This window comes from Coregonus clupeaformis, chromosome 18, assembly GCF_020615455.1.
Source record: "Coregonus clupeaformis isolate EN_2021a chromosome 18, ASM2061545v1, whole genome shotgun sequence".
Classification (NCBI taxonomy): domain Eukaryota; kingdom Metazoa; phylum Chordata; class Actinopteri; order Salmoniformes; family Salmonidae; genus Coregonus; species Coregonus clupeaformis.
In genome coordinates, this window is record NC_059209.1 from 49,428,206 (window position 1) to 49,455,444 (window position 27,239).

The following is a 27,239-nucleotide window of genomic DNA, read 5'->3' on the forward strand; positions in this document are numbered from 1 at the left end:
CTAAAATCAAAAACTGACCCTTACCTTAACCCTAACCAAACCCTGACCATTACCTAATTTTAACAAATTCTGAAATAAAATATTTTTTTCAGGTCAGGAGTGTCCATATAGCCCCTCTGAAGACAGGCTTCAAATTACCCAAAACGCCATAAGAGTCCCGGCACAAAACATTCTCAGAGTTCCTCAAATGCAGCCCAAGATACACGCAGTCTGGGCTTTATATAGCATGCAACAGGTCACAATGTATAGCGTACCAAGGGTGGAATGGGGGGCGGTGACTGAGGAGAGGCACAGATCCAGCTGGAACTGGCCTGGCCCGGCACTTGCTGCTCTGAAAAGGTGTCTGGTTTATAGCAGGCAGGGGTGATGTAACACGTGTTGGAGTTGGGACTAGAGCGCTTACATAAAACACACGGCAGAGGGACGGAAATAAGGAACCAGAGCAGCCAACTTCATCCGTCATGGTCAGCACCCAACCTTTCACAATAGTCTGTGGGACCACAAGACAACCAGATCCTTTGTCTTTCAACACCCTTTCAGTAAAGTTTTTATTTGTCACACGTGCCGAATACAATGGGTGTGGACTTAACCGTGAAATGCTTGCTTACGAGCCATTCCCAACAATGCGAAGTTAAAAAATACTAATAAAAAGAAAAACAGTAACACAAGAGAAATAAAATACACATGAACGGAGCTACAGTATTTACAGGGAGTACCTGTACCAGATCAATGTGCAGGGGTATGATGTATTTGATGTAGATATGTACATGACATGAAGGCAGGGTAACGTGACTAGGCATCAGGATAGATAGTAAAATAAAGAACAGAGTAGCAGCAGCATATGAGAGTGTGTATGAATGTGTGTATGTAATGTATGTGAATGTGTGTGGGTTTTGTGTGAGTGTGTCAGTGTAGTGTGTGCATATACCTGTATAGTTTGTGAGTGTGCTTAGAGTCAGTGCAAAATTGGGTCAGTGCAGATAGTCTGAGTAACCATTAACTATTTAGCAGTCTTATGGCTTGGGGGTAGAAGCTGTCTCTGAGCCTGTTGGTCCGAGTGCCGATGCACAGGTACCATTTGCCGGAAGGTAGCAGAGTGAACAGTCTATGGCTTGGGTGGCTGGAGTCTTTGGACATTTTTCAGGCCTTCCTGATATAGAGGTCCTGGATGGCAGGGAGCTCGGCCCCAGTAATGTACTGGGCTGTCCGCACCACCCTCTGTATCGGTTTACGGTCGAGGCTGGTGTATGTTTTCAGCCTCCTGAGGGGGAAGAGGCACTGTCGTGCCCTCTTCATGACTGTGCAGGTGTGTGTGGACCATGTTAAGTCCTTAGTGATGTGGACGCCAACAAACTTGAAGCTCTCAACCTGCTTCACTACAGCCCCGTCAATTTGGATGGTGGCGTGCTCTCCCCTCTTTCTCCTCTAGTCCACAATCAGCTCCTTGGTCTTAATGACTTTGAGGGAGAGGTTGTTGTCATGGCACCACACTACCAAGTCTCTGACCTCCCCCTGTAGGCTGTCTCATCGCCGTAGGTGATCTGGCCTACCACTGTCGTGTCGTCAGCAAACTTGATGATGGTGTTGGAATCGTGCGTGGCCACGCAATCGTTGGTGAACAGGGAGTACAGGAGGGGACTAAGCACACACCCTTGAGGGGCGTGGCGGGTTGAGGGTCAGCGTGGCGGGAGTGTTGTTGCCTACCCTCACCACCTGTGGCCGTCCCGTCAGGAAGTCCAGGATCAAGTTAAAGGGAGAGTGATAATGTGTGTCATGACCAGCCTTTCAAAGCACTTCATAATTACAGATGTGCGTGCTACAGGGTGATAGTCATTTAGGCAGGTTACCTTGGAGTTCTTGGGAATAAAGACAATGGTGTTCATCTTAAAACATGTTGAGATTACAGACTGGGACAAGGAGAGACTGAAAATGAACGCGCCCCGGTATTCCGTCTGGCCCAGCGGCCTTGTGAGTGTTAACCTGCTTAAAAGTTTTACTCCGGAACAACAGCGGCTTTCACGCAGGACTCAGTGTTGTATTCCTCGAAGAGAGCATTAAAGGCATTTAGCTCGTTTGCGAGTTCTGCATCACTGGGCATCTCACGGCTGGGTTTCCCTTTGTAATCCGTTATCATTTGCAAGCCCTGCCACATATGACGAGCGTCGGAGCCGGTGTAATAGGATTCCACCTTCTTCCTATATTGTCCTTTTGCATGTTTGATGTCTTGTCGGGATTTCTTGTACAGTCGTGGTCAAAAGTTTTGAGAATGACACAAATATTAATTTTCACAAAGTCTGCTGCCTCAGTTTTTATGATGGCAATTTGCATATACTCCAGAATGTTATGAAGAGTGATCAGATGAATTGCAATTAATTGCAAAGTCCCTCTTTGCCATGAAAATGAACTTAATCCCCCCAAAAACATTTCCACTGCATTTCAGCCCTGCCACAAAAGGACCAGCTGACATCATGTCAGTGATTCTCTCGTTAACACAGGTGAGAGTGTTGACGAGGACAAGGCTGTAGATCACTCTGTCATGCTGATTGAGTTAGAATAACAGACTGGAAGCTTTAAAAGGAGGGTGGTGCTTGAAATCATTGTACGTCCTCTGTTAACCATGGTTACCTGCAAGGAAACACGTGCCGTCATCATTGCTTTGCACAAAAAGGGCTTCACAGGCAAGGATATTGCTGCTAGTAAGATTGCACCTAAATCAACCATTAATCAGATCATCAAGAACTTCGAGGTTCAATTGTTGTGAAGAAGGCTTCAGGGCACCCAAGAAAGTCCAGCAAGCGCCAGGACCGTCTCCTAAAGTTGATTCAGCTGCGGGATCGGGGAACCACCAGTGCAGAGCTTGCTCAGGAATGGCAGCAGGCAGGTGTGAGTGCATCTACACGCACAGAGAGGCGAAGACTTTTGGAGGATGGCCTGGTGTCAAGAAGGGCAGCGAGGAAGCCACTTCTCTCCAGGAAAAACATCAGGGACAGACTGATATTCTGCAAATGGTACAGGGATTGGACTGCTGAGGACTTGGGTAAAGTCATTTTCTCTGATGAATCCCCTTTCCGATTGTTTGGGGCATCTGGAAAAAAGCTTGTCCGGAGAAGACAAGGTGAGCGCTACCATCAGTCCTATGTCAGGCCAACAGTAAAGCATCCTGAGACCATTCATGTGTGGGGTTGCTTCTCAGCCAAGGGAGTGGGCTCACTCACAATTTTGCCTAAGAACACAGCCATGAATAAAGAATGGTACCAACACATCCTCCGAGAGCAACTTCTCCCAACCATCCAAGAACAGTTTGGTGACGAACAATGCCTTTTCCAGCATGATGGAGCACCTTGCCATAAGGCAAAAGTGATAACTAAGTGTCTCGGGGAACAAAACATCGACATTTTGGGTCCATGGCCAGGAAACTCCCCAGACCTTAATCCCATTGAGAACTTGTGGTCAATTCTCAAGAGGCGGGTGGAAAAACAAAACCCCACAAATTCTGACAAACTCCAAGCATTGATTATGCAAGAATGGGCTGCCATCAGTCAGGATGTGGCTAAGAAGTTAATTGACAGCATGCCAGGGCAGATTGCAGAGGTCTTGAATAAGAAGGCTCAACACTGCAAATATTGACTCTTTGCATAAACTTAATGTAATTGTCAATAAAAAGCCTTTGACACTTATGGAATGCTTGTAATTATACTTCAGTATACCATAGTAACATCTGACAAACATATCTAAAAACACTGAAGCAGCAAACTTTGTGAAGACCAATACTTGTGTCCTTCTCAAAACTTTTGACCACAACTGTATACGTCCATCTCCGTGTCCCGTTTCTTTTAAGTGGTAGCTCTAGCCTTTAGCCCAGTGCGGATATCGCCTGTAATACATGGGTTTTTGGTTTGTATTAGTTCGTATTGTAACTGTGGGGACGAGGTCTATGCTCTTATTGATGACTCGTGGTAAACTCCACAAACTCCTTAATCTTCCCCCTTTGGACTTGCCCGATGCCGCTTTCGTCCGATCGTGCTGCTGCAATGATGCCGCTGCAATGATGTGTGAAGAAAATCGTCAACATTTTATCTGCTAGAATAGCATATGCCAAACACACATCTAATCAAAGACTGGCAAATTAAGTGGATTTACGCTATGATTAAATGCCAGTGAATGTGGCTGGGGAAAAAACACTCAAATAGAAAAAAACGTTAATATATCAAATATTGATGTGACTTAATCCTTTCTCTTAGCCTCCTTGGGCGCCCACCATGTGTTTTTCCTGAGTGTGTCTCCTGACACTGACAAGAGAAATAAATCAACACAACATACATCAAGAAATGTTTTATTGTGACACAGAAATCTCAAACGCCATTTTATTCTTTACCCCTCTATAATCAATTTTAGAGATCTGTGTTATGTTTCTGATGTGCAGAGGTAAGACAGTAAAAAGTTAAGTTAATGCAAACATAAATAATTGTAATAAATATCAAGTAAATGTACAGCACACATTTTCTTATCGCAACACCCCTTTGTATGGATCTGTCCCTTTTGAATGGTCTATTCTAATCCGCCAAGAGGTAAGAACAGAAAGAGAGTGTCCTTGTTAGCAGCGATTTACCCTTTAAAAGAACAAAACCAAAACTAATTTGGCAAGCAATCCAAACATCCATCTTAAATATTTTGTGGTAGCTCTCATTGTGTTCTTCAAGTCCAATCCAAGTCAAATGTCTGTTTAAGTCACACAAGAAAACATGTTTCACCATCGAGCAGAAGAGAATGAGTGGTAGAATCCATCTGAGTTCCAAGACATTAAGGTGATATATAACTAGTCATTTCAAAATTGGTAAAAAATAAAACCCCAACAAACTGGATATCCAATAAAGAATATCTAGCTAGCTCATTTTTATAATAATATTTTTTCCCTGGAAGAACAGCGCAGAACAAAACAAAAAAATAATTGGTGAAGTGAAGCAGCAATTTAGAAAAAACTGCCATCAAATATAACGTAGAAGTCTATTTACATGTTTTCTTCTGTGAAGTTTTTACTAAAACATTTTGGTTATGGGTCAAATAAAACAAAACAAAAAAACAGCAGAAACCCTGGTCATTCGTCACAGGAAATATATAAAAAGGCTAAACTAAAGTGAATCCGACCCCCTGGTGAGTTGATTGTGTGTGTTGGGCGAGGGGATTCGGCGCACATTCAGTAGTACACAAGCAGTGTGGGAGGGCAGTTCGGGAGAACAACATCTCCCTCCCATTTCACGAAGCAACACAAGTTTCGCAACCTGAAATGCAAGTATAGCCGACCTGGCAACCCAGAAGGCCAGACCTGACAACCAGGTAGAGCTTTAGTCTGTTAGTCCAGCTTCAGTGTACCTGACTTACCCTGCTGCTACAGCTACTAGCATAGTTTCAAAACTCAAAACTGCAACCTCACGTAATAGATTAATATGACTTTTTACATGACTTATATACATACCCTCTTTATAGACTTAAATTCACTGTATATATAGGCAGACAGTTAGTTTAGTCTTTTAGCAGTGCATCTTTACAGAGCACTTGTCAACGTTTTGACCTGGTAAGAAATCATAGAGTTCCTTTTAGATATTTAGTGGACTTCTATCTCAAACATCAAACAATACTCAAGCCTTGATTCCAGAGGAATATTTGGGGTTTCCTTTTCACACAGAGCCTCCCTCCCCTTCTTGTGGTAAAGGCATGCCTTTGACAGAGTACCCTCTGGAAGGGTGGGAGGAAGCAGTAGGGACTAGGCTTAGAAGACCACACCAAGTCTTCTGAAAGAGGGATGGGGAGGATGGGGAGAATAAAGAAAAGTGAGGGGAAATAAGGTGGAAGAGAGAGTAACTTTCCCTATAATCAAAAATGGTATGTGCCCTGTCACAGTTCCCTCCCACTATGTGTGTAGTGATCAGTCACCTCAAAACAGAAGAGATACCAACGTCAGTGTCAAGGCAAGTGGGGCTGAACACCCCTACATCAGCTCTGAAAAAAATTGTCAAAACACACTCCTGAAATGCTCAACCTGATTAGAATGTTATTGAAATTAAGCGCTGGCACAAAGCCAAACATAAAACAAGCAGAAAAAAGAAAAACTTCAGTGTCTTCTTGGTGAAGCAGGTTGGCCTTCTGCTGTGTGGGTAGTCCTAGCTGAAGGTCCAGGAGAGGGCGGAGGTAAAGTTGGGCAGGGGAGGGGTTGAGAGGGTGGGGCTGTATGGGTAATAAATAGTAGGGTTGGTGTTGAAGCTGCATCATATGGAGGTGGTGTACTCCATCCATCAGGTCCCTTTAGCCGCTGAGAGGGTCCTCACGGTAGTGGATGGCGTAGCGCAGCTTCTCCAGCATCACATCCAGGGAGCTGTACTGGGGAAGCTTCACCATAAACATACAGGTCTCCACCCGGATGTAGCGAGAGTCTGGCGAACCTGGCAAACACACAAATAGGTAAACATACTGTATAAAGAAAAAGCATCTTAAAACATTAAATGAGCAACATGTAATATTTACATTTGAGGTTTTTTTAAGGACACTGGCTTCTTACCTTATCATCATTTAAAAAACATCCATTGCAAGGATGTGAAGAAGTTTAGTATGGTTTATGTTTTTGCTTTTGTGAACTCGTGAAGTTGTCCACACAACAGCTGGATCAGCTAGTCACGGTAAAAACGTGGGTATGTTTTACTGGTGTTTCTATCCCTTTGCTACTACTAGTATGTCATTGGCATTTGGCACTAATTGCATGTGGAAATGTTACATGTATAATATAAAACTTTCAAACATTAAACATCTGCAGAAAGAGTCACTGCACTTCTACCATGTTCAAATTCTGTTCTGCTGAGAGTATTATGTGCAGTCTAGAAAGTTATTTTCCATCAATTCCATGTTCTCCATGTCAATAATGGCTCATTGTCTGATTGTTATTGCCTGGAACAGAAGCAGGCTGTCTTGTTTAGGGACACTAATCTCTAATCTATGGAAGCTACTGTACTCAATCTAGATTTACTGTTCATACTGCTGTGGTTAGAGTCTGACATTAGTTACGTTTTTTTATTGGTCAAAAATCCAAAACGTGGGGTAAAAAGTCCTTTGAGCAGTTCTGACACTTTGGTCTGCTCTAACTCTTCTTTGGAGCTTGATGAACAACAAGCCGATAAACAGTTCCCTTACATCAAGGCTATACAGTAAACCTAATACACATACGGTCTGAGGTCATTTGTTTTAAGATAACAGCTCTGCATCTTCTCCCCATAGAACATCCCCTACTAATTTACAGACATAATAAATCCAGGAAGGGTAAAAATAGCAAATACATTTTTCAAAGTCTGCCCAAGTTTTTAAGACAGTGTGCGCTAATAAGGATGATAAACACAATCCTTCCAAGAGTTTGTGCACCAACAGCACAAAGAGGACATCAAGCAGATAGCAACCCGCGTGGCTCATGTCCCACTACACTCTCCTTCTATGACACAAACCACTAGAACTTTTCCTGGCACTTACCTGCTGCCCCGTCCGGAGGGGCGATCTTCATGGGGTAGGGGGGTACGTGGGCAGTGTCCGGGCCCCCGTCCTTGCAGGGGCAGGTGAACGGGATGCGCTCCTGGTTGCAGGCAAACTTGATGAACTTGCAGAGCTCCTCCTGAGTGAACACCTCCAGGGCCGTCCAGAAGAACTCAATGTGCTGGTCTGTCTCCATCAGACCCACCTGATACATGGTGTGGGCCTACCGAGGGAGAGGTAACAGGGGTTCATGCAAAACAGGGACAATTATGGGACTCTTCTAGGCAAAGACATTCACTATTACTGCCCACCAAAAATATAATCTTCTCATTACTCTATACCGTAACTCTTACTTCTTAGTGGTGGATGAGGATGGTGGAGTGATGATTGAAGGTGTGAGTGTCCTAGGGTTTCAGAAGGGGATGTGTACAGTAGGTGTGAGGTGGCAGGGTGGGTGGCGTATATGCGTTAGCTACCTTGCACTCTCTGCAGGGTCGGAAGAAAGCGGATGTTTCCGGTTTTCAGGGATATAGTATTTTCAACTTAACTTCCGTTTCCCCTGAAAAACGGATGTGGGGACTCCGCTAAGGCATTTTTACGCTTGCTACGTTAGGATAGCTACCTTGAGGAACTCCAGGTTGATGTACGGCAGGCCACAGGTTCGTAGCTCCACCTCCAGGGGGCTGAGCATGGTGAGGAGCTGTAAAGGAATGATGGAGCCCAGGCCCGCTCGCACCGCTGTCATACACTCCACATTCTGCAGCTCCCGCAGACGCAGACCCCGGACTGCTTGCGCATACACATCCTTATTCTGCCAGCTACACAGACACACACACATACAGGACAGACAGTGTCGAGGGATTAAACAGAGATAACACATTCTGTGAAAGTCAGAAAGTACTGTACTGAAAGTACAGAATTATTTGGAGAAAAACTGACGGCTAAAGGGAATCGTATAGAGAACATCAACAGAGACCCATATGAACTAAACACGTCCCCGGGCCATAGAGGCAGAATGTCCCTGTACCTGACACCGAGGTTGTGTCCCCCCTGGCACAGGTCTACCTCCTCTCCGGTCATAGTGATGTAGGTGAAGGTGCAGCAGGGCCGGCTGGGGGAGTCAGGGCTCTCTCCTGAGTGGTGCTGGGATGAGATCTCTGCACACAGGGCCTCCAGATCGTCCTCGTCGCTCACCTGGGGTGCAGAGGCCAAAGGTCAGGTAGAGGTCAATGGAACACTGGGCTTGGGAACAAGGGTGGGAAGTGGTATGGCAAAACTACAGTCTGGGTTTGAACTGTAGAAAGCAGAAGTCAGTTGTGACTGTACTGGCGTTCACAGTAGAAAGGTCAACCAGCTAGCTATTTGCAGAACCATGGAAAACCTGCAAACCTTATCACCAGTTTTCGGAGTTTTCAAAATCTCCCTTCCTTTTTCCAGAAAGAGGAGTCATTACATTACAGTAATTTAGCAGAAGCTCAACTTACAGTCCTTTTACTTTCAATATCCCCAACTTCTCCTGAAACTGGATCCATATGAATGTCTAAATGACTGTCTCTTACACTCTCAAACTTCTTGACGTAGTTGTATGTGAGCAGGTCGGCCTCCTGCAGGTCCTGCTCTGGGTCCAGAGGCTCGCCCACCAGGCCCTTCCAGAAAGAGCCCAGCAGGTCCAGGGGCAGGGGCACGTCTGCCCGGATGGCGATGCCCAACAGCTGGCCAAAGAAGTGCAACAGCTGCTCCTCCGCATAGCTGATCGGACAGGGCGTCAAAATATACTTCCCCTTTGGAACAAAACAGCACATAAGCACCACAATCAAGTTAGAAACTCTTCTAGCCTATCAGTAATGCAGTGATCACTGCCCATGCAGTGCCCAACTGGTTTGCAATCTAGACACGGTTTATACTCCTAGTATATACCGTGTGGAGCAGGATTAATACATATGTACACAAACTATTGAGGCATCATAATTTTCGTTCCTGGTGTTAAAATGGTGCTGCGACCAGGGCATACTGTGAAGGCAGATGGGAGGGTCACTGTACCTTGTTGCGGTTGGCTGCTGCACTGGGGCAGGGTAGCAGCAGGGAGAGGGCGGAGCTCTGGAGTTCCTTACACACCTGCCACAGGAAGTGACGGAAGGAGCCGCCTGGGGGAGTCACAGAGGTCAGGGGACAACTAAGACAGTGTTTCAGTCTGATCAAACATCAGAGTTTATTCCTAGAGGACAAATGTGGGAGAAGAAGGCTGATACTAACTGGTGCCATGGACCTCCTCTCCAGTGAAGCGGATGTTGAAGGCATAGGTGGGGTCTCCTCCGCTGGCCAGCTTCACACACAGCTGGGACGAGGGCACACAGGCCAGCTGGCGTGCCGCCTGGCAGAAGTAGGTGTTCTCTGAGGAACGGATCTCTCCTGGAGGAACACACCATCAACACTCAAAGTAAAAGGCATAATGTGAATGAACATAAAACAGGGCTTTGGGCGTGTCCTGTGAGCTCACCTCCTACAATCTCCAGGGGGTCCAGTGTGATCTCGGGGGCAGCGTGGTCTGCAGTCCGCTGTACTGTGGCGTTCAACACCTGGTTCATCACTATCACTTTGTTATCATAGAACACCAGGCCTGCATAGAGAAAGGGTGGATGTAAAATTGGTAGAAGGTCAGCAAGACTCTGCTTTAATCCAGTTCATATGCCCCAACTACAGCCTAAGAGGCAGTAAAATGTATTAAAAGATTTAACAACCGGTCAATTCCCTGATACAACACCACTCCTTAATGACCCATACAGCACATTGTTGCTGTGTGCCTTTGACCTGATAGAGCTGTGCTGAGATGTTATTTTTGTGTGTGTGTCACCTTTGGCCCCACAGAGCAGCGCTGCGATGCTGTTCTGGTAGGTGTGTGTTTGTCTCAACTCCACCAGTGGCAGGAAGAAACTCTCCAGGGTGTTGTTGAGAGACTGCAGTAGAGCAAAGCGCAGACGCAGGCTCTCCACAGGCACATCTACACACACACAGGGGAAATGTGAACACAGCAACACACATACGCAAATACACATACCCACCCACTCACTCACTAACATGCGCTTACACTCAAGATTACTGACGTCCAATACCACACAAACACGTGTAAAAATAGATTGTGTATGTAAACTGATGACGCGGTATGTCAGTGAGTAGGTCACATACTGAGAAGACAGGCCACGCGCGGGTCAGCGATGTCGTTAGGCTCCAGGTAGGCCTCATGGGGGTGCAGCCTGGCAGGTGTGATGGCCAGATGACCACACAGCCTGTTGATGTACTGCACCAACGCTACATCCATCTCCAGACTCCATCTCCTACAGGCCTTCTGGGCGTGCCGCGTGTCTATACAGGTACATCTGCAAAGCAGAGGAAAGGGGGGACAACAGAATGGTTAACCACTACATATGAACAGATCCTCTTCATACAGATGTAGGATCTTCATTTGATCACCATTGTTGCTGAGAATGTTCCTGCACCTCAGGAAATGCAAACTTGTAGTGTATTTGATGTTTAAAAGGCTTCTAAAGTTTGTCATTTCCACTTTAAAAATGTCAGACTTGATTTTCCCTTACGAAAAAATGTATCAGCCCTTACAAAAATGTAAATTAATTATAATCCACATTTCCTGTTGCAAACTGGCTCAAATCAAGATCCTACATCTGTATATAATATGACTTAATCTGGCACCAACTGGCTTTCTCTAATTACAGAGATTACATGTACTGTACAGTGCAGTATAGTGTGTGATTCAGATGATTAAGCATGACATTTCTTAGAGTACATCATGTGTGTTGACGTAACAATCACAGTGTGTTCCATGCTCTAAATGTTTACAACCTGCTCCAGTCATGTGTGTTCCATTCCACACTCTGCTAGGAATGTGACCTACCAACCAAAGGCTGACTGCAGGGGCTGGAGGGGGGCGGGTCGCCAGGCTCACCTTTCAAAGTGAAGGTCGTAACCGCAGGCCAGAATGGCCCTCCACACGCTACGGATGTCCTGCTTGGCCCGGTCCACAGCAAATTTATGGAAGCCCTCCAGAGTCAAGTACTTCTCCTCTGGGACTACATGAGAGACGGGTGAGGGAGGAGATAAGACATACACTACCGTTCAAAAGTTTGGGGTCACTTAGAAATGTCCTTGTTTTCGAATGAAAAGCAATTTTTTGGTCCATTAAAATAACATCAAATTGATCAGAAATACAGTGTAGATTAATGTTGTAAATGGCTATTGTAGCTGGAAACGGCTGATTTTTAATGGAATATCTACATAGGCATACAGAGGCCCATTATCAGCAACCATCAGTCCTGTGTTCCAATGGCACGTTGTGTTTGCTAATCCAAGTTTATCATTTTAAAAGGCTAATTGATCATTAGAAAACCCTTTTGCAATTATGTTAGCACAGCTGAAAACGGTAGTGCTGATTAAAGAAGCAATAAAACTGGTCTTTTTGAGACTAGTTGAGTATCTGGAGCATCAGCAATTGTGGGTTCGATTACAGGCTCAAAATGGCCAGAAACAAATAACTTTCTTCTGAAACTCGTCAGTCTATTCTTGTTCTGAGAAATGAAGGCTATTCCATGTGAGGATGTTATTTGATGTTATTTTAATGCACAGAAAAATTGCTTTTCTTTCGAAAACAAGGACATTTCTAAGTGACCCCAAACTTTTGAACGGTAGTGTATATAAATATATGCACATGCACAGACAGACAGATGCATGGACTTTATGCTCTCAGCTTCCATCTAGTCATCTACATTCTAACTGGGGGGAACTCTTACTCAGCTCCAGAGAGATGTTGGCTAGACAGACGGGTAACATGAGAGGGTACAGAGTGGTCAGTACCTTCAGGCTTCTTGGCAGGAGATTTCTCTGTGTCTTTCTCATCAGGCCTGGATTTCTCAGGGGACTTGGGCTTCAGTACAGTCTTCTTCTCACTCAGTGCAGTTCTGATAGAGACATGGAAAAAGGTCAGGGACAGGTGTCAATGGAAAATGTCGGTCCAAATGAGTACTGACGAATATCATAGATGACATGACAGCATACTGAACGAGTCTAGATTTTACGATTAAGCATAATAAGCAACATTACTCTCCATTTTCCTTCTGTAAGTGGATAAAGAATCCATAGGGTACAGTTTCTATTGCTATTTTTGTGTTTCTAAACATGATAAATTAATTTCAAAGACTTGCTATTTTAGTAACACATTTGAGCGTGGGAAGCACTAAGAGAAGGATCTTAGGGGGGATTGTAATTTTGAAACCCACTACTTTCCGTAATTACAGGTGTGGGTGGAAACTATTTAGGAAAATGGTGTTCAGGGTGGCATTGTGTGTGTGGTGAGGGACAAAACTGACCTGACGCTGTTCAGCACAGACTTCTCCTTGGGGGGTGGTTTGGTGATGGGTCTCTTGGTGCTCACCACCTTGCCTGCGTGCTGTTCCTTACCTGCCTTACTGTATTTGTTCTTGTTGGGCTTGGGGGTGCCATATTTACGCAGAATCTGTGAAACATATAACAATGCTCAGACAAACTTGGTTGCAGATGCAAATAGATGAGTATGTGTGTGTAAAATCATGTGGACGAGGCAGGGTCAATTAAGCATATATCTATTTTTCAAGTTGTGTGTTCAAGCACTCTCATGGGGGGTAGTGTACCAACCTGCGTCAGTTGGTCCTCCAGCACCTTCTTGGGCGGCCGTACATTAGTGAAGAAGACGTGGAGGAGGTTTCCAGTGGTCTGGGAGGTGATCTGCTCCTTGCTCAGGTAGATGTCCGACACTTTGACAGGCTTGGCTGGTGTGAGGCTCAGCATCTGCTCTGAGTGGACACAACTCTTGAAGATGTCCATCAGCACGTCTCGCGCACTTGGAACCAACTTGTCCCCTGGGAACATAGGAGGAGAAAAGATTAAGACCCCTCCATTATGTAGGACTTTTACTGTATTGGTAGAGTACAGATGATTGAGCCATAGTTGGAGTAAACTACTTACCTCTGAGAGACTTGTTCAGGAAGTAGTCCTCAAGGGCGGAGCTACCCTGTGTGTCGAACAGGCTTTGGTTGACACTGGAGGCTGTGAGGATCTCCTCATTGGTCAGCTCCATCAGCTCCTCCTCACCCTCCAGGCTGGATAAGCCAATCAAGTCGCTGCTGTTGAAGAGGCTAGCGCGGATCTTCTCCACTTTGGCTCGGGCGCGAACCTACATTCAGGATGTGCAAAACAGATGAAGGACATGTAAGTCTATCTCAATCAAAGCAAATAAATAAATAAACAAACAATAGCAGAATTTCAAGTTTTCATTGTAAAATGCACTTGCGACTCACCTCTATGACAGCATAGCCCTTGATGGGCCGGGCCAAGATAGCGTTGCTGTCCAGAGAGGTGACGGTGTATATGGAGTCCCCGTCTGACACAGAAGCTGTTTCTGCGCTGTCCGGGGGCTCCCCCAGGCTGCCCAGGCTCCCCGTGCTGCACAGGGAGATATCCAGGCTCTCCTGGCTAGACACCGTGTGGGGATCCAGGGGCCCTTGCTGTGGGGAGGGGAAGGTCGAGGCTGCAGCCACGGGGGTGAGAGGTGGGGCAGCCAGCAGCTCCTGGTCCACAGATTCACTGGCAGTGCGGGACACGCCCCCCTGAGAGGAGCTGCAGATGGAGGTCTGGCTGGTGGAGGCCGAGGCCGAGACACTCATGGCTGGAGTCACGCTGCTGGAGCTGTCTGGGCTCTCATTGCCCCAATTGCTGGGGAAGGGGAGCCCAGTCTCGGGGGCTGCTTTGCCATCCATGGGGGTGGACACTCCGGCTCCTGCCTTGGGCTTCTTAGGTTCCTCCTCCTGCAGGGGGATGAAGATCTCATCCTTGAAGAGCCCTCCGTGGGCGTTGCAAGCCCTGCGGATGGCGCTGCGCACCACAGCCTCCTCCAGGTGGGTGGGGATGCCAGAGAGCACCAGCAGGCGGCTGTGAGCGGTAGGTCCCACCAGGGCCTGGCAGGCGTCCATCACAGCATCACTTGTCACACTCAGCCCCTGGGAATCCTTGTTGGCCAGGTGACGCAGGATCATGAGCAGGGTGAGGCCACGGTGGAACCACAGCATGTCCTCAGGTTTACTACCGGCCATGTTGAGCAGAGCGCTGTCGCTCTCTGACAGACGAGCCCCTCCAGCAGAACCCCTCTTCCCTGAGGCCACCGCCGCCACTGCTGCTGCCGCACGCTCCCTCTTCATCTTCACCTTCTTACGCTTGGAGAGCAGGCTGGGGCTCTGGGGGGTCTGGCCTGGGGAGGAGGAGGAGGATGAGGAGGAGTCGCTGAGGTTAGGGGCACTGGTGGAGGACAGGGCTCCCACTCCTGAGCACCCCATGTTGAGGGGGATGGTGACCTCAGCTACAGCCAGGCACACCTCCATCAGGGCATGGAAGTAGGTGGAGAATCTGCTCTGCTCAGCCCCCATGGCCAGGGCACTGCCGCCAGAGGAGCCCCCTGCTCCGGCCCCTGCAGCCACCCAGTTCTGGGTCTCCCGGTCATACAGCTTGCGGAGCTCCGTCTGCAGGGCCATGAGCACGGCCAGGCAGGGGTTGAGCAGCAGGGCGATGGAGCTGGACAGGCCTGCAGGGCTTTTCCGCTGCTCCAGGTGGTGGATCTTACGGAAGAGCTCAGCCAGCAGGTGGAAGGAGAGTTCCTTGATGCAGGGGGCCAGATCTGTGGTCCATAACAGCCCACCTAGAACACCACAGACAGGAAGAGAGAGGGAACAGAAACACTCAGAAAATAGTGACCAACTTGTTGTCAGCACAAAACAGGATGCAATATTAGTCACATACAGCGAGTGACCGAAGGTTATGGAAAAGGTTCAGACATGTTGGACACCTCATGGATCGCCATGGATGCAGACATTTCAAAGAAAACAGATTTGATGAAAGTGTAGCACATACCCAGCAGCTCCACCACCTGTAGCAGCACAGACGAGGGCACAGTGTCCAGCTCCTCCTCAGAGTGCTCACTATTCTCCCCTAGCTTCCACGTCAGCAGCTGCTCAGCAAACGCCATGGCCAGGGGGAACTCCAGTGGCAGGGAGTGCAGCACCAGGACCGCACCAGGAGGGGGCGACACCCCTGAGAGAGAGACAGTAAAACAAACCAAGCTATTATAAATACATGTTAATCATGTGAAACAGAGAGAAAAATAATTAACATATATATGCTGAAAAAAGCTATTACTGTATGTATGGACTAGGTTGATCAAGCACTCACCAAGTTTGATGTGGACTTTGTCGTTCGGGATGATGACAGTGGGGTACTGATTGGTGGTGGGAGGGGGGGTGAGGCCTGTGTTGGAGGGTGAGGCGTCCAGAGGGTAGCACACCGCCTCCATCAGGTTGAGCTGGCCATTCCTGCGCACCTTGTGACCAAGGCCATAAACCATAACCCGAGCCCATGGGGCTTTATACAGGGAGGAGCTAGCGGAGAGGAGAGGGAAAGAGAGAGAGGCAGAAAATGGGGGCACTGTAAGACATCTAGGGTCGTCAAGGGTCATGGTTATAACTTAGATAAAGGTAATAGTGTTGAATTCCTCACTCTTTGCGGTAGCCTAGTTGGCTCTCTTTGCAGGAGACGATCACGAAGGCAGCACCCGGGAAGTTGACATCCATGCTGACCTTTGACTCTGATACCGGGAAGTCCTCTGAGGTGAACTGCTCTGGTGCATTCTACATAACGGAACAAGGGAAATAAAGATTAACCATGTTAAAACAAAAAGATCTCTGTCCCTGGAGAAATATACATTCAGCCAGATTCCGGTCATTAGTTAACCCTGTGCCGACCTGTAGGAAGCAGCAGATCTGCTTGGTGAGCTCCAGCAGGCTCTCCTCCCCCTGGTGCAGGGCACGGGTGATGGCCACGGTGAGCCACTCCCGGATGGGCTGTGCGTTGCCCTGGTAAAACAGGTCTGTGGGAGAGCAGCTCTGGCCCTGCAGGTTGTGGAGTAGAGACTGGGCCAGCAGGATGGAGCTGGAGCTGATGGTGCCATCTGCAGGACAAACAGAGAACACTCAGCACATAAATCAAGGAAAGGTTGCCTAATAAATCAGTCTGTGATCCCAGCTCTGGTAACACAGTCCGAAATAAAGCACTGCAAACATTTTGAAAGATTTCTTACAAACCAGAATGTCACGTGCCTTAGCTGATGAGCAAACAAATCATGATAGCCACACACAGAGACCTGCGTTTTGAAGTCGGTTTAATAATATTTTCCTGTGGATATTTTGTCATAAATTTCCACCGGCAGCAGGACAAAATCGGTGGACAATAGGTAGAGTAAGTTCAAATGAAGTTTATTCAACATTCTGACTTGTAAAGGGACTGTTTGGAATTTTGGAATCTAAATGTTAGAGACGATAATGGATGCTTGTGCAGTTCACACTCGGATTGTTAGAGGCTAGGGGAAAGGCAGACTCCAAATCACTCCATTCAGTCAATTGTACACCTAAATATCCATGTGTTAATTCAGTCTAGTCCATTCCATTCCATTTTCTAACTTTATTCTATTTAACCCATTACTTTCCGTGGATCATCATCTCATCCAGAGAGGGTCCACTCACCAGGCAGAGGCGGAGCCAGCAGCTGATTGGACAGCAGCTGTAGGTGTTCCAGAGTGATGTCTCTAATGGCTGGGATGTGGAGGAGGCGGGTGAAGGTGTGGGGGCTCTTGGGGGCAAAGATGTTGAGTAGGGCCATGCGGCAGTAAAGCCTAGCCAGGGCACTCTCACAGCGCAGTAGCTCTCTGAAACACAGCAGGCCACAGGGGATGATTTACAGTTCATAGCAGTGTGTTATTTCACTGTGTGTGTGTGTGTGTGTCAGTTACCTATGGATCTGGATGTTACTGCTGTCTAGATTGACAAGGCCATTGGCAGCAGTACGGCGGGATCCAACAGGGGGACGCTCCAGCATCTCAATGGGATACCAGTACCTCACCAGCACCCCCTCACTGCGCAGGTACGTCTCTACCTGAACCAGCTCATTCACCTGGACACACACAGTAAGTCATGAGTGAGAGAAACCATTGACACACTATCAAGAGACAAAGCTTAACTTCTTATCGCTTTGTTTCTATGACAACTGAAGTTAAGTGTTCCACACTCACAGAGTCCACGTCCAGAACCACTCCGTGCAGGCCGAAGGTTTTCAACATGCCTCGGATGGCGAACTTGGGCAGGGCTGTTCCGCCTGTGGTGCTGTTGGTGTTGTTGCTGTCTGGACAGCGGATGACCACGGTCAAACCTGAGAAGAGGAAACATACGGTATACGTAAGGGCAAAGCCAGGTAACACTACAGCCTATCAGTGTTCATAATGATAATGTTTAGACATCTATATTACAAAAAATGCTAAAAATAAAATAGTGCTCCTGTGTTTACTAATGTGTTTACAGTGAGGGTCAAAGATGATGAAAACAAACGGTTCAATAACCGAGGCCTCTGGCATGGTGGTGAGTGCAAGTGCAGGGTACCTTTGCGGACTTTGTCGATGGTGAACTTGTTGGCCTCATCCTTGATGTCCTCGATGGTGGGGAGGTAGAGGTCCCTGGGTATACCCCCGTTCTCTTCATACAGGAACTCCACTGTCTGCCGGGCTATGTCAACCATGCCTGCACAACATTTCAAGCAATAAAAACACCACAAAGAACAAACGTCAAAAAACATCCCTCTCAAAAAGGTAAAACAGAGCTACAGGGTTGATCACCTCTTTTACCACCTGGTTTTCAGCGAGTGAGTGTCTCAAGCTGCTCAAAGAGCAGAGAAGCAGAAACGAGAGACATAATTCCTCACCCAGCTGCAGTGCTCCCTTGATCTGGTCCAGACCAGACTTCCTCTCTGCCTCGTTGCGGAAGCGTCGGCGGATGGTGGGGAACACCTTGGTCTCCCAGGCCTTCACCAGCAGGGCATAGTGGTCCTCCTGGGTGGGGGGAAACAGTACATTCATGCCAACAGTGGAAAAAACAGGATACCAAAAAGTTAATGTGTTATTTGAAGGCTCTTCTCAGAACCATAAGCAAGATCTTCAACTCACCCTGGGGACATCGTCATCATCTTCGTCATCACTTTCATCGTCAGTGATAAGCGGGGGGTGTGCTTCAGGCCCTGAGGTGACCAGGTTCTCGTAGCTCAGCTCTACCTTGTAGAGGCACGACGAGTCACTGTTGTACTCTGTCCCGACAGGGGAGGACAAACAACAAAGCAGTTCTTACAAACGCTACCAACTAGGAGACACTTATACACAGACCAGACAGTGAGGGTTAGCACTGTGGGGGCAAGGTGGGGTTGACCAAACAGCAAACATGACAGAGGACTGAAATCACACCAGGTTAAAGGTCCAATGCAGCTATTTCAATATCAAATAATTTCTGGGAAACATTTGTAAGTACCTTACTGTGATTGTTTTCAATTAAACATTTTAAAAAAGAGACAGAAATTGCTTCTTAGCAATCAAGCAATTTCTCAAGGAATAATTTAGCTAGGACTGTCTGGGAGTGGTCTGTGTGAGGAGGGGAAACGTTCTTATTGGTGATGTCACCAGGAGAGCCAAAACTCCATCCCACCAAAACAGTCAAATTCATTTTCAAACATCTCTTACACTAAAAGGGCATTATCATCATTTACACAATTTTACAGTATTATTCCAACCTCATAATGTGGTAATATATATAAAACACAGGAAAATCATGTTTTTGACAGCACTGGGCCTTTAAGTAAAACAATATACTTTATGTTAAGTGACCAGATGGGACCACTGTCCAGAACATCATGCAATCAGACAATGGCACACCAAACCAAATCAAAGGTTTTAACTGAGACACATGCATTTCGTGCAAGGGGAAGGGGGAAGGTGATAGGAACATACGTTGCTGGGCAACTGCTACCGCAGCGATCCGACAGGGGGGTCCGTGGGACCCAGAGTCAGATGCCACACTAGCACCCGCATCATTGTCACTGTCGGATGCCATGGCGAAGGGGAGGGCCTCGAAGTTAGCACTGATTTCCTCTGCCAGGTCGACACAGAAGTCTGCAGCATTGCGGTGTGCTTGGCCCTCTGCGTACGCAAATGCCCGGCAACCAAAGTTGGCACGAATCTTTGTGTTCTAAACAAAATGCAAAACACACCATGATGACACAAAGCAGCTGAATCAATTAGGCTTTATTTAGTTTAACTTTTTATCTTGTTTTACATGTCCAGGCATAAAGACCCACCTTCTTCTGAATGTGCACCAGAGGCCACATGCCCCCTGCTACGTCCTCCAGGAAGGGGCTGAGGCGCTGGCCACAGTAGGTGAAGTAGACCCGCCCTTTAGGGGCCTGGCCAGGGGGTGGAGGTGTGCCCTCGGAGCGCTCCCAGCCAATGCCCGCCACATCCCCTGTAGGCAGGAAGAGAATGGTCACCATCCAAGATACAGTACATGTTGTTGAAAATCAGATGTTTCACCAAAATGTGATAAATATGCGATACACATTGGTTCCATAAGCAAAAAAGTCAAATGAATGATGGAAAAATAGGAGGTAGGTGATATTATGAAACTAGATGAGAGGATTGTTTCCCATCTCACCAGGAAGTAGGGCCACGTCCAGCCTCACACTCTTCCACTGCAGCAGACTGGAGCCATTATAGTGTACCGCCCTACCATTACTGAAGGGGAGAAACACAGAGACAGAGGGGGAGGATGAAAAAGAAAGGAGAGAAAGGTCAGCACTCAGTCATAGACAGGGCAGTGGGAAACCTCACAGAGATTATATATGTAAAATAGGAGCACATACTTGTGAAAGAGGCAGGTGCCAACAGGGTTGGTCCATGCTCCGTCTCTCTTCTCCGCCTCTGTGGCAAAGCCAAAAGACGCAATAGGGCCGCTGTCGTCTTCCGAGTCTCCATAGGAGACAATCTCTATTTCCCAGTAAAAGGAAGGAGCCTACAGGAAAAAGAGGGAGAGGAATATTAATTAGTCAGCCTGCTTCATAACCATGCAAAACTGAATTATCATTCATATAAAACCTAGCATGTGCCATTCCCAAGACATCCAGTAAATGCAGGGGTGCCCACCTGAACAGGTACAGGTGAGGTGGCATAGATGAAGGTTCCCCTGGGCAGGCCTCCTCCAGCACTGGGGTCGGCCAGGAAGGTGACGGAGGTGAGGCGGGATGAGAACATGCAGGCACGCACCGGAGGGAACACTCTGGATGGACTCCATGTAATCTCCTTGGGCTAGGGAGAGGTATGGAGCGGAGCAGAGAGCATAAGGAAGCCCCTCAAACTGAATCCCTTCATCCCTCAAAAATTCCTAGTATGGTTTTATGTCAGTTATTAGATCAGTAGACCTCAGTAGATCAATGAGTAGAGAGGCTTCAGTGACACCCACCTGGCACTTGTCTGTCTGGAGGGGAGGGGGTGGCGGTCGAGCGCAGTCTCGGTACAGCATCCTCACTCGCTCACACTGTGCCTCGACCATGCCCAGACGCTCCCCTGCACAACACAGCAGAATCAATACTATGGTCATATAGGAAAATATGGCCGGTAAAAGTACAGTCAGGCTGCATTGCAGAAGTTGTGTGTCATCATTGAGCACTATGCTACTGGGTGAGAGTGGGCGGTCACTCACCAGGACTGCACTCCTGGGCCACTAGGTTAAGCACCTCCACAGCAGCAGGACACTGCTGGATGAACTCTTCACAGAATGAGCTGTCCTCCAGGAGCTGGGCCATCACCAGACATGCCCTGGGAGCCAAACACAAAACACACATTTAAACCTAAGCAAAACAAATATATGACGTACAGGTGCAGAGAGACACTTGGCGGAGCAGCAAAACTTCTTGACTGAGGTAATGTCCTCATTAGTGATTTACCTGGTCCTGATTTCAGCCAGCAGTCGGACAGCGGCCATGACAGGACTAGAGCCATCTCCTGAGGCGGGGAGGGATGTGTGGATGGACAGACTGCCCTCCTGTGGCAGGAGCATGGAATGTACCGCCTGCACCACCTTCTCTGTGATGGACAGCTTGTAGAGGGGCAGCGCCTGGGAGAGAGAGGGGAAGGGGAGAGGGACAGGGATGAGAAGAGCACATTAAATGAGTCTACCATCATACATTAAAGCCTTTTGTGCACTTGCATCATTTCCAGTCGAGTTACATGCGTTAGTCGCGTGCATTAGTCGCATGTGACTTCTCTAACCTGCCGTCCTTACCTCAGAGCGGGGAGTGCAGAGGCGGGAGATGGGCACCGTCAGGATGTCGGAGGACTTGCAGGCCTTCCTGTACTCGCAGGAAGGGAACTTAACCGTGGCCAGGCCCTCCTGCTCGTTGATGGACATGACCAGGCCCACGCTGCCCAGCACTCCTTTCCCCACCACCTGGGGGAGCAGATGGACCATGAAGAGAAACATTCACTGACAGACCATTCACTGCTATAGGTCTTTCTGCCCACAGCACTGTTGGCCTTGTTTAGTGTTGTTGGTAGCCAGCATGTGAATTTCACCAGAGACAGGTACAACAACTTATATTGCTAAGTCTTCTAATGGATCTATCAATTTATTCTCCTAACCCACCTGGACCTCTGAGCCGATCTTGATGGTCTCCTTAAAGCCTCCGAGGGCGCAGAGTGCCGCCACAGCCTGCCTGCCAATGGCCTGGAGTTTAGCCAGCTTCCTGCTGCTACTGCTTCCGTTCTCCAGGATGCTCTCAGCATACTTCCCCAGCTGAGGGATGAACATCAGCGCTCTAGACAGCACCTGGCACAGTCATCAGCAGCGTTAAGTCCATGTGTTATAACTATGACCTTAATATACAGTATATTCTTAGAATGACATGGAACTGGCATGGTGCTTTACCTTCTCTGCAGTGCTGGTCCAGATCTGGGCGGTGTTGGATTCGGGTGCTGTGAGCAGGCTGTGCAGCAGGGCAATAACCTCAGCAGCCATACTGTTGGCCACATGGCCACTGATGAAGGGCCTGATTGGGTCAGACCTGAACAGTGGAGGGAGAGAGAGGAGACTGGTCAGAACCACTCCCCCCAGTGGTTAACTAAAACTAGTACAGCAGATTCAATTCCGATAGTATTGATTTATTAAATTTTTTCCCCACCTCCACACATTTGGGGGACTAAACTATGTTTTATTATTAAAAGGTTTCTTTATTATAAAAAATACTTTGACATTTTTGGGGGGGTATTTCTTTCCTAGGCTTTTTTGTAGTACCCTTCAAATCTCCCCCAGAACACCTCACCCTCTTCAGCCCACTACCTCGGTGTGGTGGACACACACAAGTGGACAAACAAGCAATTACCCTAACAAACTACAAAGAACATAAACATGAATTACATACAAAAAACAATATCACAATAAATACAACTAAACAAACAAATGAACCAACAACTGGAATTGCCATACGACTGGCGATCAAGGAGCACCTTTCCTTTGTCTATGAAATAAAATCAGGCCCCACGACCTCCCACTTTCTTTTGCAATCAATCCTTCTAGTGTATAATAGTGTTTGACAGTTATTTTTAAAGAATCCAATACGTTTTAAAAATGAAAAACTTCCCCAGCTGAATCAAGAGATTGTATATCGTGTTGCATCTGTCCCTTAAGTCACCCAATATAACTGTTTATGAAGATGTCACAAAAACATGTAAAACAGGGAGTAACCACTCTTGTACTTTTGCACAAAAGTGAGCAACTATGGGTCAATACCAGAAGATGTGTAACAAAATCAACTTCAACTGAAACATTCGGATAGTGGAGTCTAATTATGTTTTATAAATCAAACCAAAAGCCTGTTTCCTAGGGATAGGAGTATCAAAATTATACGTCTTTATGAATTTTATCTGTAGTTAACCATCTGTGAGATTTAATATGTCTACAAACAGTTTCTCTTTTCTTTCCCTGAACTTTATCTTCCATTCTGTTGGTATTGCTGCCAGTAACTGATTTTAATTATGATTTGTACATGCAGCGCGTTCGAAAAGTATTCAGACCCCTTCCCTTTTTCCACATTTTGTTACGTTAGAGCCTTATTCTAAAATGGATTAAATCAATCTTCACACAATACCCCATAATGACAAAGCGGAAGCAGGTTTTTAGAAACAAAACAGAAATACCTTATTTACATAAGTATTCAGACCCTTTGCTATGAGTCTCAAAATTGAGCTCAGGTGCATCCTGTTTCCATTGATCATCCTTGAGATGTTTCTACAACTTGATTGGAGTCCACTTGTGGTAAATTATATTGATTGGACATGATTTGGAAAGGCACACACCTGTCTTTATAAAGTCCCACAGTTGACAGTGCATGTCAGAGCATAAGCCATGAGGTCGAAGGAATTGTCTGTAGAGCTCCGAGACTGGATTGACACAGATCTGGGGAAGGGTACCAAAACATTTCTGCAGCATTGAAGGTCCCCAAGAACACCGTGGCCTCCATCATTCTTAAATGGAAGAAGTTTGGAACCACCAAGACTCTTCCTAGAGCTGGCCACCCGGCCAAACTGAGCAATCGGGGGAGAAGGGCCTTGGTCAGGGAGGTGACCAAGAACCCGATGGTCACTCTGACAGAGCTCCAGAGTTCCTCTGTGGAGATGGGAGAAACTTCCAGAAGGACAACCATCTCTGCAGCACGCCACCAATCAGGCCTTTATGGTAAAGTGGTCAGACGGAAGCCACTCCTCAGTAAAAGGACTCTCAGACCTAAAGGACTCTCAGACCATGAGAAACAAGATCCTCTGGTCTGAAGAAACCAATATTGAACTCTTTGGCCTGAATGCCAAGCATCACATCTGGAGGAAACCTGGCACCATCCCTACGGTGAAGAACGGTGGTGGAAGCATCATGCTGTGGGGATGTTTTTCAAGGGCAGGGACTGGAAGACTAGTCAGGATCGAGGGAAAGATTAACAGAACAAAGTACTGAGAGATCCTTGATGAAAACCTGCTCCAGAGCGCTCAGGACCTCAGACTGGGGCAAAGGTTCACCTTCCAACAGGACAACGACCCTAAGCACACAGCCAAGACAACGCAGGAGGGGCTTCGGGACAAGTCTCTGAATGTCCTTGAGTGGCTCAGCCAGAGCCCAGAATTGAACCCTATCTAACATCTCAGGAGAGACCTGAAAATAGCTGTGCAGTGACGCTCCCCATCCAACCTGAAAGAGCTTGAGAGGATCTGCAGAGAAGAATGGGAGAAACTCCCCAAATACAGGTGTGCCAAGCTTGTAGCGTCATACCCAAGAATACTCGAGGCTGTAAATGTTGCCAAAGGTTCTTCAACAAAGTACTGAGTAAAGGGTCTGAAAACCTGTTTTTGCTTTGTCATTATGGGGTATTGTGTGTAGATTGATGAGGGAAAAAAACAATTTAATCAATTTTAGAATAAGGCTGTAACGTAACAAAATGTGGAAAAAGTAAAGCGGTCTGAATACTTTCTGAATGCACTGAGTATACCAAACATTAGGAACACCTTCCTACTATTGAGTTGCACTATTCTAAGTGCTAAACATTTTGATAGAATACGGGTGTCACAGCACAATAAAGTGAGCAGTCTCCAGTTTTTTTTTGGCCATTTGCCTCCTGCTCCAATAGTAATGTAATCAGGCACTGTCATTGGGTTGTTGTTAGTTCACCCTGTTCGAATGAAAAACCAGGCGAGCAAAGGTTCTTTGATTTCTGTAAAAAATACCCTGTACACGTCCATTGGTATACCATCAAAGCCAGGAGATTTGCCCGTTTGGAAAGAGTTCATTGCCATTAGTAGTTGATCATCAGCGGTCAACCCCTCATAGGATGCTTTTTGTATTTATGTTAAGTGGATATCATCATAGTCTTCAGTGAAGATGACATTACAGTCAAGTTCTGATAACGGGTTTGGATTCTCCTTGAAAGAAAACAATTCTAATGAAATATTGTCCTTGCACCTGTAATATCTGGTGGGGTAATAATAAATTAAGCCCTTCAGAGGAAAGCAGTTTTGTGACAGTTTTCTTATGTTCTACTAGTGGAGCAGTTTTGTGACAGTTTTCTTATGTTCTACTAGTGGAGCAGTTTTGTGACCGTTTGTAATTCCACTAGTATTACTGTTATGAAAAATGCATAATCTAACGTTTGCACAGCTCGAGTGTCAGACTGACCTGGCCAGTTCAGAGTTCCTGTCCCGACACACAGCGGTCTGAGCGGTCTTCTTCTTGTCCCCCGTGGTGACTCCTCCAGCGGCCTCCTGGGCCAGAGCCTCCACAGGCGGGCCCACGCTCACTATCAGCCCAGACTGGGACCACTTATTGGCCTTCCTCAGGGCGGCTGCAGCCTCCTCGGTGATTACCTCACAGCTCCCACTCTGGTGGGGTGAAGAAGGACAGAGAGAGAAGGAGCAGATCAGCCAGGAATAATGGTATGATTAATGAACATGCCTTCACAAGTTTTAATTCTTCACTATTCTTTCACTTAGTCACACCCAAATGACATATGCAGCCACATTAAACAGGCCTTACCTTGGTCATGTCTCTGTCCATCTTCACCACCTTCTCCATGTTGGCTCCAGTTCCAAGGCGGAATGGCCGGCCCTCTGAACTGCTGCTGGCCACCAGAAAGAAAATGTCAGGGAAACTGCATGGATGGTTTGGCACACAAAAGGTGTCAGGAGATATTATGATGAGTCTTACCTGAGCAGTGGCTGGAGCACCTCATGAGAGGACTGGTCCTCCCTCTTGTGGATAAAGATGGACAATTTGCCATCCACAGCCTCGCTCTCCTCCCCAGCGTCCTTATCAGACTTCAGGGTTCCCTTGGGGCTGGAGCGGCTCAGGCTGGTGTCTGGCTCTGAGGAGCTGGGGGACAGCAGGGTCTGGCAGCCTGGTGAGGGACATGGTGTTAGAAAGAGCACTGAGACCAGAGATCTCCTGACCAACATGTCGAGACCAAAGGGTCCTACCTGGTACTACGTAGTCAGCCAGCTTGGCCAGCAGCAGGGCAGCGATGCGCGAGGCGGGGTCGGTGGCGTCCTGCTGCTCAGCATCCAGGGTGTTGATGGAGTAGCTCCAGGAGGGTAGTGCCACGTTACCACAGTCCTCCACACTCATCAGGGGCAGGGCAGCACGGCACAGCTGCAGGATGATCAGCACCAGCTTGGGAGACGGCCGCTGGTCCAGCAGCAGGGACAGGAGTTTGGACACACAGGCTGGCTGGCTCAGGATGGCCTTCCCTATGTGGCTCCTGGAGAAGCAACAGACAATCAGGAAGAATTAGAAGACAACACCCTAACAGTAATTTCTAAAACACAGTACACAAAATAACATCGAGCCCTCATGTTGATCGGAGTTTGTTTAAGGTGTTGTCCTGTTGTCTGGTGGTGTTTACCTGGACAGGTCGTTGAGCAGGCTGAGGACATCCTGCAGGGCGTCGTTCCCTGCTGCCTGGTTACCACAGCACTCTGTGGCTCTGGCCAGGTGGTTGGTCAGCAGGCTGGACACCTGCCGGGCCAGACCTGAATGCACCGCATCTGTTGAACCACCTTTAGAGAGGGGTAGAGGGATTTCTGTAGTAGCTAGAATCACCACACACTGATTGTTACTGTAGAAAAACACTGATGTGAGGTTGCATCTTAAAGTCTGATTATCTATATGCAAAGATCCTCAAAGATGAAGTCATACTTATGTTTTTGAACATAAGCTATTTTAAGTCTACCCATCTTTCCTCTGGTT

General features: G+C 47.2%; 1 protein-coding gene across 5 annotated transcripts in view; it reads right to left on the minus strand.

Annotated features, from left to right (window-relative positions):
- Positions 1-4,317: 4,317 nt before the first annotated feature.
- The window catches only part of LOC121530912 (probable E3 ubiquitin-protein ligase HECTD4), a 63,444-nt gene continuing 40,522 nt past the window's right edge, over positions 4,318-27,239 (minus strand). For 4 of the 5 annotated variants that reach the window (XM_041836283.2, XM_041836281.2, XM_041836282.2 and 1 more), the window contains 42 exons: positions 26,896-27,049; positions 26,471-26,751; positions 26,202-26,391; positions 26,031-26,112; positions 25,674-25,876; positions 22,386-22,521; positions 22,104-22,286; positions 21,744-21,908; positions 21,406-21,575; positions 21,162-21,277; positions 20,922-21,025; positions 20,606-20,767; positions 20,326-20,474; positions 20,118-20,197; positions 19,765-19,928; positions 19,418-19,655; positions 18,587-18,723; positions 18,346-18,472; positions 18,027-18,164; positions 17,663-17,799; positions 17,384-17,544; positions 17,118-17,299; positions 16,341-16,546; positions 16,096-16,226; positions 15,772-15,977; positions 15,454-15,633; positions 13,851-15,241; positions 13,519-13,726; positions 13,189-13,412; positions 12,885-13,030; positions 12,373-12,476; positions 11,468-11,591; positions 10,693-10,883; positions 10,361-10,507; positions 10,007-10,126; positions 9,763-9,918; positions 9,550-9,653; positions 9,069-9,290; positions 8,537-8,703; positions 8,132-8,327; positions 7,510-7,732; positions 4,318-6,437 (listed from right to left, as the gene is read on the minus strand). In XM_041836283.2, the coding sequence (XP_041692217.2) occupies positions 6,301-6,437; positions 7,510-7,732; positions 8,132-8,327; positions 8,537-8,703; positions 9,069-9,290; positions 9,550-9,653; positions 9,763-9,918; positions 10,007-10,126; positions 10,361-10,507; positions 10,693-10,883; positions 11,468-11,591; positions 12,373-12,476; positions 12,885-13,030; positions 13,189-13,412; positions 13,519-13,726; positions 13,851-15,241; positions 15,454-15,633; positions 15,772-15,977; positions 16,096-16,226; positions 16,341-16,546; positions 17,118-17,299; positions 17,384-17,544; positions 17,663-17,799; positions 18,027-18,164; positions 18,346-18,472; positions 18,587-18,723; positions 19,418-19,655; positions 19,765-19,928; positions 20,118-20,197; positions 20,326-20,474; positions 20,606-20,767; positions 20,922-21,025; positions 21,162-21,277; positions 21,406-21,575; positions 21,744-21,908; positions 22,104-22,286; positions 22,386-22,521; positions 25,674-25,876; positions 26,031-26,112; positions 26,202-26,391; positions 26,471-26,751; positions 26,896-27,049 (8,042 nt within the window). In that variant the 3' untranslated portion in view covers positions 4,318-6,300. The remainder of the gene's footprint in view (positions 6,438-7,509; positions 7,733-8,131; positions 8,328-8,536; positions 8,704-9,068; positions 9,291-9,549; positions 9,654-9,762; positions 9,919-10,006; positions 10,127-10,360; positions 10,508-10,692; positions 10,884-11,467; positions 11,592-12,372; positions 12,477-12,884; positions 13,031-13,188; positions 13,413-13,518; positions 13,727-13,850; positions 15,242-15,453; positions 15,634-15,771; positions 15,978-16,095; positions 16,227-16,340; positions 16,547-17,117; positions 17,300-17,383; positions 17,545-17,662; positions 17,800-18,026; positions 18,165-18,345; positions 18,473-18,586; positions 18,724-19,417; positions 19,656-19,764; positions 19,929-20,117; positions 20,198-20,325; positions 20,475-20,605; positions 20,768-20,921; positions 21,026-21,161; positions 21,278-21,405; positions 21,576-21,743; positions 21,909-22,103; positions 22,287-22,385; positions 22,522-25,673; positions 25,877-26,030; positions 26,113-26,201; positions 26,392-26,470; positions 26,752-26,895; positions 27,050-27,239) is intronic. The other variant, XM_041836280.2, reaches the window with a different exon arrangement.